The sequence below is a fragment of the Symsagittifera roscoffensis genome, chromosome 1 (assembly GCF_963678635.1).
Source record: "Symsagittifera roscoffensis chromosome 1, txSymRosc1.1, whole genome shotgun sequence".
In the NCBI taxonomy this organism is placed as follows: Eukaryota; Metazoa; Xenacoelomorpha; order Acoela; family Convolutidae; genus Symsagittifera; species Symsagittifera roscoffensis.
This window is the reverse complement of record NC_087062.1, coordinates 83,581,074-83,598,734: the sequence shown is the minus strand read 5'-3', so window position 1 is coordinate 83,598,734 and position 17,661 is coordinate 83,581,074. Positions and strand designations below refer to the sequence as shown.

The 17,661-nt window shown below is 34.1% G+C and overlaps 2 protein-coding genes across 3 annotated transcripts in view; one reads left to right on the top strand and one right to left on the bottom strand.

Annotated features, from left to right (window-relative positions):
- LOC134851199 (medium-chain specific acyl-CoA dehydrogenase, mitochondrial-like) overlaps positions 1–17,661 on the bottom strand; it is a 423,273-nt gene that overhangs the window by 76,905 nt on the left and 328,707 nt on the right. The gene's annotated exons all lie outside the window — the stretch shown is intronic.
- LOC134857121 (uncharacterized) lies at positions 11,043–16,344 on the top strand. Of its 2 annotated transcripts, XM_063873494.1 has the most exons (4): positions 11,043–11,059; positions 12,175–12,335; positions 14,526–14,634; positions 15,512–16,344. In XM_063873494.1, exons 2-4 carry the CDS (start codon positions 12,266–12,268, stop codon positions 16,236–16,238), a joined length of 906 nt encoding a protein of 301 aa, XP_063729564.1. In that variant the 5' UTR covers positions 11,043–11,059; positions 12,175–12,265; the 3' UTR covers positions 16,239–16,344. The 2 variants fall into 2 exon arrangements, with proteins under 2 accessions (XP_063729564.1, XP_063729563.1); XM_063873493.1 differs by lacking the exon at positions 11,043–11,059 and having other exon boundaries at positions 12,120–12,335.

Genomic DNA, 17,661 nt, shown 5'->3' with positions numbered 1-17,661 from the left:
GGCTCTATACTTATGTTTTTCTTTATATTGGTCCAATCATATTGCAACACTCTTTTGTATTTTCACACCTTAGTGTTTTCTCTGAGGAACTCGGCGCCGTTTCTGTAAATGGTATCCTTATTGAATATTAGCTCCGATTATTTGAAAACTAGTTAGGAGTTTAGTAGTTCATTTCCCGGGTCGAGGTGCCCACTAAATGTTTTCACGTTCTCGACGAAAAATCGATAGATTTCGACCGTCTCGACCAAATTTCGGTGGGTTTCCAATGTGCTTGACCGAAACAAATGTGCTCGACCGTGCTCGACACAGCAAGATATCTTTCGACCGTGCTCTACCAAAGTTATGTATGTTTCGCGAGTTATTCAAATTTAAACATTATAGGTTATGCTTTTCGGGTATTATCTTAAGATGTTTTTATCAGATTGAAATGATTAGAGTTAATTGCATTTTAAATGCTTTATGGGGACAAATTTTTTTGAGCTTTTTTCCATATTTTGATATACTTGTGTGCAATTTGTTTCGGAAATGTTAAAAAATATGTTGGTATTTGAAATACATTTTTCTCTTTGAATGCGAACTATTGCGGGACAATTGATACTTTTCCACCGTACTTTTCCACCGTATATATCTGTTCGAGATATATTTCGATTGTGCGCGAGGTTTATTTCGACTGCTGTGGTTCCGCTTTAACCGTGCTCGAGGTAAGTTTTAATCGTGCTAGAGGTATGTTTCGACCGTGCTCGAGATATGCTTCGAATTTCTGCTCGACCCGAACCCCTTAAGAGTCGAAACATTAAATGAGCACCTCGATCCGGTCGTTCTATAAAAATTGTTTATATATTTCAATGTCATGCATTTACGCATATTTAACAAATAATTGAGCAAAATAGTGTAATTGAACGGCGAAGTGTGGGGATTTTCAATTGAGGATCTATTGAAAAATAGATCTACTTAACAATCTCTCTTCTATGGTATATACTAAAGAATTTCAATCTCCTTCAGTAAAAACAGTAAATTGCACTAGAGCGTTATATTTAAATTTCGGGGTTTTGCTGCAATCTGATTGGTAAAAAACTCGCATATTTAATCTACTTGACAATCTCTCTTTCTTGAAGGGGTTTTAACAGAATTTTAAGGAATTTAACAGAAAACAGCGGTGCCCTAAAAAACTTAAAAATGTTAAAATTTTAGACTCTGCTTGGAAGAAAAACTTGACTTGCGATTTTACTCGGAAAACGATGGTTGGGAATTGAAAACGCCATTCAAAGTGTCTAAATTTGAAAGTACTTCTAACGAACAAAGAAATGATCTTCTGGACACCATTTCAATCACACTGGAGCTGCATCGTCGGTGGAATCCGTCATACGCGAAGGACCGAATGCGCGAAATAAAAATGCGGCACTCAGATTTCAGTAATCTAAAATTTGGAAAGAAAGTAAACATTTGCAGGGACTGTATATTGATATTGGCCGAATATAAAAACGGCAGAAAAATGCAAAATTTTCAAATTGTCACTGACCGCCGCCAAATTGGAGCAAATGTTATATTTCAAGGATTTCAGACAAAACATAGAAATACAAAAACATTCGATCCAGAAATTTTGCAAATGAAGCAATATTATGAAAAAAGCAAAATATTGGTTCATTTAATTCATTTTAATTGAATGGCAATTGCTTCTTTTTAAAAATTGACTTTCGGCTAATTTTGGTTTCGGTTTTTCGCTCACAAATTTTTTCGCCCATTCGGTCCTTCGCGCATGAGAATAGCCCCCGCATCGTCGTCCTTAGTTCCATGTGATCATTTTTGTCATCCCGAACGCACTGCTCTACCTGTTGTCGGGACTGGTGTCTGTGATTCCGACCGAGTCAGGTGACAAAGTGTCGTTCGCGATGACGATACAGTTCGTGTCTCTGGGAACAATTTCAGATCTCCTCCCGTAGTTTTCCCAAGATTGGCTACTTCTGAGAGGCAGCCATTTGCTATATAGAACCTGATACCTTCTTGGCTGTAATTTGTAAGTGTGGTTGAACAACCTGCTTTTTTTTGTAGGCAAAGGTTGTTTCCCAAGCTTGAAACCTCAATCAAACACAGTAGCGGGTTCAAGGGCGACCCCCTGGCCGCTCAAAGTCCCCTTTTTGGTTTTTATTTTACGACATGCGTCTTGGCCGACCAATTATTGTTGGCCCATTATTGGTTACGAACCGTAAAATTTTTCTAATGAAGTTTTCACCAATTATCCTTTATATCAGAGGAAAGCGCGCTTCAAAAAACGCCGTGTTTTGCTAAACTCCTCAAAAAAGGCTAAACAATGCTAAAAGATATCATTTACAATATTACTACAGAAGCAGTAATATTATGAGGGGAGGGGGGTCCACAAAGCCTTCCTAGAGACTAAATATGACTGATCTAATAAGAGGCTAATTGTCTGAAACTGGACTTATAATCCGAAAAATAATTTAGGTAGTCAAATGTCACCTTGCTCATATCTCGACTAGAATGTGATTTCACGTGTGTCGACTGATTTCAAGCAACTTCATGCTTCTTTTCTGCCTCCCACCTTGTCAAATCATTCCCGGGTTTGACCGACGACAAATTCGCGTCTCGTGTAAACTACAACGGAAGTGGGGAAGAGAAAATCGAAGTTCAAATGGGTTCAAATTGGTAAGTACTTCGAAAAATGGGGGAAATAAGGTCACGCCTGGAGTTGCCGAAGAGTCGTCGTCTGTTGAGGAGAAATTCGGAAGCGTCGTGAAACATGTGGAAGTTTTGGAAAGTGACGAGAACTCAGAGTATTTGCGGAACTACTTTGCAAAATTTCTGGATCGAATGTTTTTGTATTTCTATGTACTTATGACGACCATAGTAACTTTGTTTGCGATGTTGTATTAGCGTCGATTCAAAACCTGATTAAAATTAAATTTAATTTTTTGTTTTTAAGTTTATTATAAAACTTTTTCCTGATAATTGTATAAAAGTAGATGCTTTAGCTCAGTGGCGTGCGCAGAAGTTTTTCTAGGGAGAGGGGGGTTGGTTAAAAAGCGTTTTTAGGCACTTTTTGGAAAATTTTGAGGTTGGTCAGCCAAAAATGGATGTCGTAAAGTTATATCAAAGAGGGACCCTTTGGAAACATTTGGTAACCAGAAATGAGGGGGGGGGGGGGGGGGGGGGGGAGACGGTCGCCTTCCTCCCCTCTCCGTCTTCCCCCTCGACACGCTACTGCTTTAGGTACAAATCCTTTACTAAACCTTAGCTCTGCAAGAATCTATAAATAAAAATACAGAATCTGCTTAATTTTATCAAAAACTTTTAAATCAAGTCCTATGTTATTTCAAAACGATATGATTAGGTTATTAACCAATCAAAAATGTTTCAATGAAACTAAAACATAATGTAAGAATTATACAACAAAATGGTGGCGTCCCTCATGCTTGAAGGACCGAATGCTTGAATTTAACTTTAGCTTACTTTCAGCCAATCAGAATTGAGTATTCAAAATCTCAAAGTAAATCGCGAAAATCTCTAAGAAAGAAAATAAAACCAGGCCATTAGTGTTAATATTGACCAATTAGATAATAAGCAGATGAGTTTTCAAGACTGAAAAATTCTTATGATTTTGACCTCATTAATCTTGATGATTATATTGCGGTTCTAATTTGTAATATTTTTGATTATTTTCGACTGATTTAATACATTTTCTGTTAATATTGACTTTGAATTTGTGAGAAAGGCATTTAGCCAATTGAAACGCTTAGCGGTTTTGATTGGTTGAAATTTATTCGAGCATTCGGTCCTTCAAGCATGAGAGCCCTCCCCCAACAAAAAGTTTCATTGAAATTGCAATATTTAAAATTTATCTACTATTTGCAATTCTTAAAATAGTATTTCGAGCTTAGTTTCCAATAGCCAATCGCATCTTAATACCTTTTTCTGATAGATAGTCACAGAGTACAGGTGCTGCATTTTATTATTTTTTTTTTCGGTTTTGTAAAGGTTGGCTAAATAAAAACTATATTTTGATTGATAAAAATAAATATGCGGATTATTCCATATCTCTGTCAATTTCTATTACTATTTTTAGCTCCCGTCTCTTGGCTTTTATTTGGCTCATATTGTCTGAACATTTTCAATCCTTTTTTCTATCCTTTGGTTTGTAACTAATACACAGACAATTTCGTAGTGCTTACTATGAACCTTCTTAGTGCTCATTATCAACAAAAATGTCTACAATAAATTGCCAAATACTTGGAATTATAGGTAATTTTAGGGATTCAAGGTTTCAACCTCTTCAAATGGGTTAAGAGTTTCAAGAGTTGAAACCCCTCCTAGGAATACGACCGCCTGATCATCCAAAAGTTTTCTCTTTGGTTATATTTTACGATGTCGAAATTTGGTCAACACATCAGAAACATTTCAATTTTCCAATTCGGCACCAATATACATTTTGCAGAATGTGCCTTAAGAGGTTACGGGCTTTTTCCACTCAGTCCATATTTTATTTTAAATTTTGAAAAACTAATATTGCGTTTTTACAATGTCATAAAACTTTGCGTAGTGAACAAACTAACTATTGTGAACTCATTTGTTCTTCATATCTTGCTTCAAAACATTACCCATTTAGCCATAATAACACGTAATACAACTGAGAATTTGTAATTGTTGAAATATGGGGAGGGGTTAGTGGAATATACCTGACTTTCTTTTGAATTATTTTGGTCATAAATTTAACCTGCATGGCAGTGAGTTTGGTTTAAGAAAATGGGGATTTATATAGTGCTTTCAGGCCCTTTTCCTTTTTACCCCACCTGCAAATGTCATACGATTTAGCTATCTTTTCACATTACCCGATTGTTTAAAAAAATTAGCATGCAGACTAATTGCGCCATGACATACAAAATTGGTTTTCACCCGTAACCTTGTAAAGCCAATCTTTAGACCATAAAATTGATGCTTATGTGAGGTAGGAGTAAAAAAATTTAGTCGATTTTAACAAATTCAACAAATTTTGGGAAATTTTGTGAAAAGCTGCCGCTTCAAGAAGAACATAAATCCATTCTTGCGCTGAGCAAAAACAATTGTAAGCAATCATTATAAAGCTATGCCTCGTCTTTATCAAGTTTTAAAAGATCTGTTTTGTATATTCAGTTTCGTGCTGGAACTTTTTTCACAGGTCGTGTTAAAAAAAATTAGCCAATTTTACAGGCCAGCAATTTAGAACTCTTCCAAATCTGAAAAGACGATATCTAGTAACATTAGCTGTCCTATGTAAATCAATTTATTTTGAATTGACCTTGAGAAAAAGTAATTCATTACGAAACTCCAGCAGTTCATCAAAGGAATAACTTGAACCCAAATGCAATTCAATAATTTCGAAAAACGCCGTTTTGGAGAACAAACTTTTAAATTTCAAGCCAATATTTACTCGAAATAGTCTCAAATTGCAGTTAAAGAGTTGACCGTCTCACGGAAAGAGACGCCTATTTTTGTTATCAACAAACCAAATAAAAGGGTATTAATGTGATTGGTTGATCCCGTGACAAACCTTGTTTATTGTTCCGACCATTTGAAAATTCAATTGGGTTGCGTGATATATCCTATCAATGTCTTTTCAGTTGTGATTTGAACCACATTTAAAATTCGGAAAAAATTCCCAGTGCTGAGAAAAACCAGTTTGAAATTTTGGTTTATCGTCTTTTTTCGAGCGTCGAGCGAATTAAGCAATCAAGCAGGCTTACAATAGCTTAATTATGCCTACTTAGAGGCCTAAAAACTTAGTTTTAAGCGAGTAAAATTGTTTTTTGGGGCTTTAATTCAGAAACAAAAAATTCAGAAAATTTCTGCAAAAAAACATAAAATGTTTTATTGTAAAGTGAAAAGTATTAATCGTAATGGATTTTTAAATCCACATTTGGTTAAGAATAAAAAGTTATCATGATAATGATTATTTTTATCATTTTTATCGTTTTTCTTTTGGTACTAAATAAAACTTAAATAACCAATTTTTCTAATTAAATTTATCCTGATTACAATTATTAGTTTCTAATTTTTTTAGGAATGATGATTGCAATCTACCTTGCTTAAAGATTCAAAGAAAGCTTGTGAATTTATAAAAAGTAGTAATGATTCTCAATTAAGATTTAATTGATGTCCGATTTTTTAAAAATAGAATCGGAAAGTTCTGCGATGCTTTTTTTGTGGATTTATGCAGAGGATCGACTTTTTCTCCTTGTCTTAGGCGATAGAAGAGCTTCAAAAAAAAACAAAAATACTAGTGATGATTGTAAAAGTCAAAGGAAAAAAGACAACAATGTATGTGACTGAGATTTTCCTCGACAAATTAAAGGAGTTATGATTTCTTAGCAAACAATTTCTTCAGTTAGCCTGAGATTTTCAAAAAAAAACATGTTGAAATTTTTGAGTTTTCCGTTTTTCTAGCCCTTTTTCTACAAAAAAATTAAGTAAGTGGGCTATTTTACTTGCACAAAAACAGGCTATTTTTGTTTTTACTACGATTGGTTACGTTCGTTTTCTAAAAAAAAGCCAGCATGCCATTCGAACCTACACTTTGGGGTTAGTACCCGCATTCGTACCCAATAGACACGCTAGATCTGTTATCTTACTACTATAGAGAATTTAAAATGCTTTTGCGAGAATTAACTCATATATTGTACATTTTCTTTTCCAAAATTTTTTAATTAGGGAACACGGCTTTTTTGAAACACCAATAACTGTTCTTATAAAATAAACCTTGAAAAAATGAAAAACAATGAAATTATGAACATTACGAGGCCAAACTGTGGACTGGATAGGAGCACAATTTTGTTTCTGTATGTTCCTGGATTCCAGAGACAATTTTTTAAACTTGTTTAATTTTTGTCGGAACGATCAAAGAAAATGAAAGAACAAAAGAAGAACAAAGGGAGCGTCTTTGTCGCGGAATCCGCTTACAATGCACAAAATGCACAGTTTGGCCTCGTAATGAGTTCGACAGAAGGAACGAAAACCGTCAAACTGACAAACAGTTGTTCTAAAGTGTAAAAAATTGTTGGGTTAAAAAGAGTTTAATTTCATTAATTGAATAGAGCAACTGGGTGCTACTGTCTTTTCTCCAACTTTTGCAAAAAAAAACCCCAAAATTTGTTCTATTGTAAAGTGAAAAGTATTAATCGTAATGGATTTTCAAATCCACATTTGGTTAAGAATAAAAAGTTATCATGATAATGATTATTTTATCATTTTTATCGTTTTTCTTTTGGTACTAAATAAAACTTAAATATCCAATTTTTCTAATTAAATTTATCCTGATTACAATTATTAGTTTCTAATTTTTTTAGGACTGATGATTGCAATCCACCTTGCTTAAAGATTCAAAGAAAGCTTGTGAATTTATAAAAAGTAGTAATGATTCTCAATTAAGATTTAATTGATGTCCGACTTTTTAAAAATAGAATCGGAAAGTTCTGCGATGCTTTTTTTGTGGTTTTTATGCAGAGGATCGACTTTTTCTCCTTGTCTTAGGCGATAGAAGAGCTTCAAAAAAAAACAAAAATACTAGTGATGATTGTAAAAGTCAAAGGAAAAAAGACAACAATGTATGTGACTGAGATTTTCCTCGACAAATTAAAGGAGTTATGATTTCTTAGCAAACAATTTCTTCAGTTAGCCTGAGATTCTCCTCGGATAATTTCAAGAAATCCTGGAAATCCAATTAAAAAAATTGTTTATATTATTTGAAATCAGAAAACCTCCCAATTTAAAGCTTGTTTGGTTTTAGATTTACATAAAGTAGACTTACCAGACTTAAATAAAACAAAATGACACAATTAGATTAACAAATTTTTTCAAAAAAAATTTAAGCTGATCTTAGATTAAACATAAGTAATTGAAGAGTATAAGCTCAGAGATTACAAGGTCATTTAGTTGTGACGATTTTGGTGGGTCTATGAGAAAAGTCAAGACACAAAATTATCCTTCATGAAAATGGAAAAATGACAATGGATTCGTCACAGAAATTGAAATCAATCACTTAAAAATTTCTTTAGAATTACAGCTCAAAAGTGTAACAAAATCTGTCTTTGTTAGCGCTTTCCGAAATAGGGTTGAATAAAAAATTTTTGAAAGTTGTTTTCAAACCAGAAATGTATTAAGATTTAATTACATCCAGTAGAGAAAGGAAAAGATGAGGAGTAGGGCTTCATGTCAAAAAGGGATTAATTACGATGTGGTTAGAAAAACTGAAACTGATCATTATCAGATATTAACAAACCAGTCAAGATTTGAATGAAACTCTAAAAAAGGGTGGACATTCCTAACCGTTTTGTACGGGAGCCCAAATGGTAAAAGAGACGGATTCTTCGGAACTTTAGCTATGAAATTTCTAGCCTTAAGTCCTGAACCAACTGACAAAAATAGATTTTTGGAAATTTCAACATCGATATATGTAAAAACAAAAAAAACCTTGTGAATTTATTCAATTACTTTGGGTTGTTGTAACCCCGGAGCCTATGATTACTGGTGGAACAAAAAGTTCAGGTTTATTTATATACTTAGTCCTCGCAAACTATCAAACAACAGCATCAAGTTACAAATCTGCAGTAAAAGCCCACAGCACAATAAGTGTTCGCTGTGGAAAGAAACTAGGAAAGAATCAGATTTTTTGATTACAGGAACACCATTTTACGAAAAATGAAAAACTCTAAGTCAAACGGAAAAAAGTAGTTTTTGCTATTTTGACTGCTAAATGATTTGCCTTCAAACGAAAATAGTTTTAAATCTTTGGAAAGAACTCAAGCTATTTCATGCTGATGAATCGAAAAGCTCAGAACAAAAATTAAACACAGGAATTTTAAATCATGGAAAATTAAGATACCAAAACAGAAGCTAATACAAACAAAAATCGTTCCTAGAACTGAAAACTGAACCAAATCATAAAATTTGGCGAGCTGATAGAAAGCAACGAAATAAAGTCAAATCCTTAAATGTATCACAATAACGTCCTTTTTCGCAAAACCAGATAACAGATATAAGCAGAGAAATAGCAAAAACAAATTTTACAAAATGAAAGCATTGAGAAGATAAGCTCTAAAACAGTCAGTTGAGCCGTCCAATCTATCTGCAAACCAATTGAACAAATTTTTTACAACCATAGGAGAAAAAGGAGAAATTGAGCAATGATCCTAAACGTTAGTGTAAAAATAGTGAAATTATTTCAACATGCGATAAGACAAAATGGCTGTCGCATACAAATTTCAGCAAAGTGTTGGTTAAAATTTCAAATCTATAAAACAAAAATATCAAGAGATTCTTTGGCGTTAATAGTTTTTCGATGTGATCCTTGGAAGCTCTACGGGTACCTTTTTTTTGACGCCGTTTACCGAGAGCGCTATTTCGGAAAACGTTTTCCCAGCTTGTCTTAAAACTGCTGGAAAAACAAGGGTTAAATCAGATTGCACTAATCATCGCTCCGTAACATTGTTGCCAAATTTCAGCAAAATTTTTGAAAAAAAAATCAAAAAACATTTGATTGTTTTGCTGGTAAAGAACAAATTATTGTCAAACGTGCAAAACGCTTATTGGAAAAACCAAACTAATATGCATTTGCTTATTAGTCTAGTGCAAGAGAAATAAATAGAAAAAAAACAGGCACACAGTGTCCTCATTGACTTAACAAAAGCGTTTGACACAATTCCACCCAAGTTGTTATTATAAAAGTGTTTCAACCATGGATTATGGGGATGAATGCATAAGTTACTTCAATCATACCAAAGTGAAAAATAGCAGGATGAATTTTTCTGCAACAGGCAATCAGATCTGAAACCGATATCATATGGAGTGCACAATGATCTTTGGTCGGCCCCATACTTTTCTGAGTCTATGTTAACGATATTTTTGATCAAATCAAACACTTGAAAAAAAAACTTTTTTTTCAATGACACTGAAACAGTAAACCTTAGAAAGGAATCCCCTTCTAATTTGAGTCAAGATTTAAATCGACAACTTACGATTGAAACTGATAAGAAATCGTGGTAAAACAAAAAATGTTATTTTTTGCGGAGACAAAATTACAATTAGCAACGCCAGCTATGAAAATAAAAAGTAAGACCAAGATTTTTCGTATATTTAATGTGGCTTGCTTATTCGTAGCAACTTAAATTTCGAAGAGCATGTTAACATATTGAGAAAAAGTTAGCTGAAAGCCCTGTTATTCTGTATACACTGAGGAAATATTTGACCGGGAATTTTACAACACAAACAATAGGCCTGTTTTCCAATATGGAGCAATTAGATACTTCAATTATATAATTCATCTCAAACAGCTAATTAGCCTTTTAGCAGAAATATTACAAGGTGACCCACATTATGTGGATTTGAGGTGAGCAAATAACAGAAACTGAATTAAAAACGTCACTTTATGGAGAAAACAGAATAAGAGTCCTCAAAACAGAAGTGACAAAAGCAAAAGAATAGTTGAAATGCCTGAAAAACAGAAAAAGAGTGTTGCTTAATGCAATTATTAAATTTGAAGAAAACAATTCAAAATCTTGTTGATGAAATGAGAAACAGCTCCAGGTGTATCTTCAAAATCTCTCATTTAATATCTTGTTCGATAACGTATTTTCTGAAATCCTATTTTGGTAGTTGAGGGAATGAAAGTTCATACTTTTAAGGTACCTAGTTAAAATATAGCTGATATATTGGTAGTAAAGTTTCTTTCTGTTTTTCTTTCTTTTCAGATTAGCCGTTAGTATTATGGGTAGAACATTGTTTTGTGGAGCCCAATTATTTCTTCTAACTTTTTTTCATCTGTCTACAATGTTTGAATGAAGCTATTGCGTGCTTTTCTTAATATATCGTTTTCATTGCTGAAAATTATTGCTCTCTTTAAGATGATTAGAAGTAGGTCGCAAGACCTGATTTTATCCTACAATTTGTTTCAAGTTACTACTTAAACGAGTAAATACTATTGTTTGTCAGTTTCGCCCCCGCAGTTTGGATAGTAAGACTTACCAACGTTCAACTCTTTAACAGCATTAGCTTTTAATTAGGGTTGAATTAGCTTTTTGTGCGTTTTTGGTTTTTGTATTTACGTTAGAGGTCCCAGTAAGAGACTATGCTTAATGATTATACTCTAGGACAATTGGCATAACAGTCAAACTTATGACGACTTTAACTCTACTTGTCTCATACTTTCGGGGTCTGCTAGTCTCGAAATTAAACATTTTTTTAGGAGACTCGGCTTCAGCTTTATTTTAATTTCCAAAAGCGAAATCTCCCAAAAAAGTCTCTGCAGACTCTCTTTGATTCTGATCAGCCGGTAATTTGTTGTTTTTTAGCACCAAGCACACGCTCACTGAGTCTGCAGTAGTTTTGTATTATTTCGATATGCTAAACATCATTTCGTTTACGTTGGTTGGTAAGCCAGACTTTTCAGTTTCATGCCAGCTTGCATTCCTCAGTTAGTAACCTAAAGGATACTGATTGATAAAAAAAGTACTTCCTCTGAAGTGTTTTTGAATTTACTTCTACTGCAGCCTTATTGACCTTTTTTGTCTTAGCGTGTTGTACCTATAAAAGCTAGCTTCCTCGGGTTTCGAATGCTCGAACGAACTGTTTTTATTCAATCGGTTTTGTACTCGTCTGCACATCACTGAATCGGTGCAAAGTAAGGGCTTTATTAGGATTTTTTTGGAGAACAACACAATAATTGCTTCAAAAGTAGTCCGTATATAACATCACTGAGAAAAAAACGACATAAAACAAAATATACCATTTAAGATAACTCAATAACTTTTTCAATGAGTTTACATGTTCCCATTTTGGACAGCAAAAAAGAAGAATTAGGTCTTCTTTAGTTCAGCTGCAAAAGGTCAAGTAAAGTTGTGTATTAACTATCACTAAGTTTCAACTAAGTGTTTTAACTAAGAAGATTTCTCTCTTCTTAGCTTAGGTGATTTCCCACAGAATTGAACAGTTAGGATGTTGGTCCTTTCCCTCGAGGATTATCCCCTTATTTTCTATTATCTCAAAGGTTACTATTTTTCAAACCAACCTAAATAATCTGCCAAAACATCTACTGCAGTCATCTTATTGATATATTGAAACAAATTTTTAATAAATTTTTTTTTTCAATGTAAACATCTGGTACGGTAGCTAAATAGTCCGGAAAGCCAAAAACAGTTCCAGTCAAAAACAAAGCTAGTAAAAGCTTAAGCGTGCTCCTTTTCTTTCAATTCTCTTTCCTCACTTGAAATTACTAACACACGGCCAAATGTTCAGAAGGCTGCGTTTTACCCCTTCAGTTTTTGCTGACGCATTCATAAAAGAAATGGCTCAAAAAGGTAAGAAAATGTGAAAATATAATGTTAACTCTACAAAAAGAATACTATTGGTCTAACTTTCCCTTTTAATAAGCACTACTCCTCTCACCCTCCCCCTCCCCCCATCCTCAAGATTTACAATTTTAAAAACTTGTCGAATTCAAAACAAAAACTGTTATTTTACAAAACAAAATATAGTTTTCTTCACTGCGAGTGGTTTTTGCTTTTGGAATTAAAATACTAGATGGTGAAATTCAATAATTTTTATTGGATTACAAAAAACTAGATGCGAAGCTATTACTGGGTCAGATATTTTTTGAAAGTGGGGTTTCAAGAGTTGGACTTGCATTCAGTACTATTATACATTTCTGCTGTGTTTTCTAGGTTTTCTACTGACAGCATGTGATCTTTTCTTTTCGTTGAAAACTTTTATGCTGTTGATTTTGTTCTTGAAATTGAAACATTGTCACTTTTAAGCTATCTTGCTTGGCGATTACCTATAGACAATCATACCAGGGGCGAATTTAGGGGGGGGGGGGGGGGGGGGGTCCCCCTTTGGTACTTTTCAGAAATCCAGTTTTGGCCGACCAACCCTAAAATTTTTCTAAAGGCGCCTTTGGCGCCAATATATACTAAATTTAGGGGGGAGCGCGCGCCGAAAAAACGCGATTTTTTTGGTCAAAATTTTCCAAAAAGTACCTTAAAATGCCTTTTTTGGACTGTTTTTTCAAAATTTTGCCTGCGGCGCAGAAAATTTGGCCAAAACAGGGACTAAACAGGCTAAGGGAGAGAAAATTTTCGAAATTTCGAAATTTTTTTGAAAATCCCCCCCCCCCCCCCCCCCCTCGAGAAAAAAATCTTAGATCCGCCCCTGCATCATACAATACAAATTTTTCAGTCCGAAGACCCTCATACACTACAAATATATCAGTCCGAAGAACTAATTACTATTAAATTTGTTTAACACGTAGTACTCATCGTATGGTTCTACTTAAACAATCTTAATCTATAGAGAAGGCAAGTTTTTCAAAAGTCTAATGATCCAAAACCATTTTTTTGTTTTTCTTCATTTCATGATCCTGCAACTATTTGAAATGCAATTTTTGCTTTTGTTTCTGTAATAGGCATGAAGATGTCGCATAAATTGTATACACCAATCGAGTTCACTTGTTGTGTAGTTTTCTTGCATGAGCCAAAAAGATGATGTAATTTTTCGAACTTTTCATCGCATAGGCAACATAATGGTTGATTGTTATACCAATTTTTCACACAAATTCTTTATCGCGATATCAATTACGTGAATTCGATAGAGAGTATTCTTTTCAAAGCAATTTAGTTACCTATTTTTCCGTGTTCATTCGACTTCACCCTCTAAATATTGTTAGTCAGCGTTAAACTTTTCGCAGCAAAATGTCTGAGCATAAATACTGAGTGCATGAACTTTTTGGATAGAGCGGAAGTTCTACTTGAGCTTTTTGGGTAAATACTTACATCAGTTTTGACCGAGAACAGTCGGAGATGAGATAAAACTCGATATTTTGAAGTACGTTATGAATTAAATTTATGTTGTTTTCGAATCCAGTACTTCTCTAAAAAATATATACGACTTAGGTTTACACATTTAAAAAATCTCTAAAAAATATTTTGTTCAGCATCAAGAAGCAAGAACTAGGCATTTTGATTAGAAATTTCTGAGGTTAAATAAAATTTCCAATGAGTAAAGCGATCCGATCGAATTACGTTCGTAAACAAGAAATTAGGCCAAAACAATTTCATTTTACTGAAAACAAGACTACTTTTGGTAGCTTCACCTAGCGGTTTCTTGGCAATAACAGTTTTCTAAGAAAAAATGTACAAACTATTGCGTATTGTGCAAAAAATTTAGAAACACTTTTGAAAATTTTTTCTTGATTGTTTTTTTCATTTCCTGTTGTTTGTTCATTTTTTTGACAAATGTCAATTTAGTCAAATTCACTAACTTATACGCATTTGCATAGTTCTCTCGTCACACCACGCACTTACAACTCTAATTTTGAAGTAAAAATAGGGGAAAAAACTTTTTTGGTAATAGCTTTATGAATGTGGTCGGAACATTCTGTGCTACTTGCTCACCAACAAGCTGCCCTTGTTCTTTAAAAACCTTTATATAAATCTTCAGAAAGCATAAAGTGTACGTTTGGTATTCATGCAAATAAATAACCCAAACTGTAGGCTTTCGGAGCAGGAGTTTCGCATTGCTGATGGGGATTTTCTTCGTCCTATGGATGATCCTGAATATCACAACCTCAGAAAACGTCCAGCTAGCGCTATACTCTCCAAAGTAAGTGTACTTTCCTGCCATCCTTCCATACTTACCCTCCTCCCGTCTAAAACTTGCCTCCCCTTCCCTTAGGTGTTCAATCTGATAGATTCTGATTGCACCCTTTGATTAAGCACAAAACTTTGAAACTGAACGCGTGAGGGAGATTTTCAAAAATAGAAAAACTTTTTTTTGCCGTTAAACAAATTTTCACAACATGACATTGAAATTTTGATTGAGAAAAGTTTTTAATTTTGCAGAAATACAAGTTTTTTTGCAAATTATGCTTTTATATGTTTAAATTGCAAAAACTCAAATCTCAAATCTCAAACTGAAGGAGCCACGACAGCTGAAAACAAATGGCAAGTGAGGGAATTGGATCTTTTCGCTTAAACCCGCCTCCTAAATTAAGAAAAATTTAAATGAATATTTAGAAAGAAACAAAAAACGAACTGAATGGCAATAAAAAAATGGGTCTCATGTTTGTAATATCATTGCAAAAAAAAACAAGAAAAAAATAGGCAATTTTTCGTTTGATCATTTGAGGCTAAATTATATAAAAAGGGTTCATTTTGGCCTGTCCCATATGAATATTCTGACTTTCTGACTTTCTCGATATCAGCCCAATTTTTTAATGAAGAAACATTATTTTTAATTTTGCATTTTTTATTTAGGGGGAGGGAGGGGGATGGGCATAATTGAAAAGACCCAGAGAACTTTTGAAAATGTGAAAATATGATGGAGTTGTCCGGAGATTTTATACCATTTAAAAAAATTCTAGTCTATTTTTGAAATTCACAGAGTTCAGATTTCTTGTTAAATTGCATGACTCAACTCTTGCAGGACTAAGCTTTAAGCAGATAGTCTCTTTTTATAATCTTCACTTGAGCAATTTTAGATTAATTGCGTCAGCCCTGCTCGGAAATGAATTGGATTTAACTAGTAAGTGTCAGTTGATGAAGAAGAATCACTACTTCTGCATCGGAACCTCCGATATCTGCGGACCCATGGACGAATACACCTCCCGAGGAAAACCGAACGACGGCGAACTGTGCCGGAAACTGAACGAAATGGGTTCGGATAAGTGCAGTCGGCATAATTACCCTGATTACTATCATTATTTTTTTAAGAAGATATCAAACAGGAAATTGAACATCCTCGAAATTGGTCTCGGATCACAAGTCGATCCCCGCTTCAAGTCTCAAATGAAAAAAAACTTCACAATCGGCGGATCTCAAAGAGTCTGGCGCGACTACTTCACGAACTCACAAATCTTCGGCGCGGATGTCAACCCAGATATAATTTTCGAAGAAGAACGACTGAAAACGTTTCATGTCGACATTACAAAAAACGAGACTCTAAATGCGATGTTTGATAAAATTGGCGTTCAGTTGGATATTTTGATTGACGACTCTTTACACGAACCTGGACCACAAGAGAATCTTCTCTCAGTCGCATTTGAAAAAATCAAACCAGGCGGTTTCTACATCGTTGAAGATGTTAGCTCTGAAACTTTCTGTGACAAGGCTTTGCAGTCATATTTGAGACGAGGCTTCAAAAGTTTTGCGTTTATTCGCACAAACAAGATATATGACAGTGTTCTGTCGATTATAAAGAAACCATAACAATATCAATAAAAAAATTGCACTTTTGTTGAACTTTGTAATCTGTAGTTGTAAGAACAATTTCGCAGTTATATTTCACTGTAATAAAAATCATATCATAATTTAAACAATGAGGAGGTGCAATTTAAGCATTTTATACTGTTCAATTGCGATTTTCATCTCAATTTCATGCCAAAATTCAGTACTCTAAAATACTTTGTTTTGAACAGCTGCAACCAATTTTTTAGTTTTTTACAGGATCGGGTTCATGGCCAGTAGCGTGCCAACTGGTTCTAAACAACAACCTTTCAGAAAATGCTCAAAATACATACGTAAAAAATGCATACGGCGCAGAAACATTTGCCAAATATGCAGTCTGTTTGAAAAATAGGTCAAAATAGGGAAAACCCTCTCGAGAAAATCCGCCCCTGGGTTGACCTGAGGAAAAAATGACAAAATGTCAAAAAAATTGCCTCGTCCTTGTCAAAAAAACCTCTGCTCACACCTTTTGTCATATCGATAAATATGTCGTATTACTAGTTTATGATAATATGGCATTCATATACAAATCAAAAATGTAGATTAAGTTTTAATTGATTGCTTATTGAATGTTAAATTTCCCTTTTGCCTAACTTGAGTTCAAAACACAGGATGTTCAAGGTGTGACATTTGGATAGCAGGACAATGTACCGTATTCAAATTTACTCTGCGGTATTCGCGCTCCAGTGCAAACTGAGATTTTTTAAATAAAAACAACGATAATATTAAGCTTCCAAACTCTTTGCAATTTTGAAACGCGTTTTTGTTTTGTGGTTACCTATTGTGGTAAGATTGGCCGGTTGCTGTAAAAGTTTTTTTAAATTTGGGTTCTTTGCTGTTCGTAGTGTGCCAGGATTATCTGAAAGAAAGCTTTGAGATTGAACATAACCAGGGAATTAGGTATATTTGCCAAAAGTATATTTGAAAACAGAAGAAGTCTTTTTTACTTCAAAGAACGCCGTGTAAGAACTTCAAAAAGTGATTTTAATCGATAAAATTTGTTTTGACGTCTTAGCTCTAATTATACGCCTACTATTTTAAACTAATTATCAGCCTGCTTGCTCGCTCAATTCACCTCCAAATTGGACTAAAAAATCAAAAATTTGAACCGGTTTTTCTTGGAACTGAGTGCACCTCTTGGAATTTTTTTAAACATGACTGAAAAGGCTTTCCTATGATTTATCGCTCGACCTATTCCAGTTATTACTTATAATATTCGTTTTTGCGTAAGGAAGAAAGCTCGAAAATTTCTATAGCATACTCGAAGACAAAGTTTCTTCCCATTTCCAGTGGTCGAATTAAAACTCAAAAGCAAAATCAGAGCTGATCAAATAATCGATCTCGTTATCTGTTTTTTTTTTTGTCTGAGTTGTAACTGGGCTACTTGTATCAGAACAAAATCTTG

What these genes read in the sequence shown, in the direction of transcription:
- LOC134857121 (XM_063873494.1), top strand. Translation starts at nt 12,266, where the DNA reads ATGTTCAGAAGGCTGCGTTTTACCCCTTCAGTTTTTGCTGACGCATTC. An exon ending in AAAAGAAATGGCTCAAAAAG is followed by an intron (nt 12,336 to 14,525) that starts GTAAGAAAATGT and finishes CCCAAACTGTAG; the next exon opens with GCTTTCGGAGCAGGAGTTTC. An exon ending in CTAGCGCTATACTCTCCAAA is followed by an intron (nt 14,635 to 15,511) that starts GTAAGTGTACTT and finishes GAGCAATTTTAG; the next exon opens with ATTAATTGCGTCAGCCCTGC.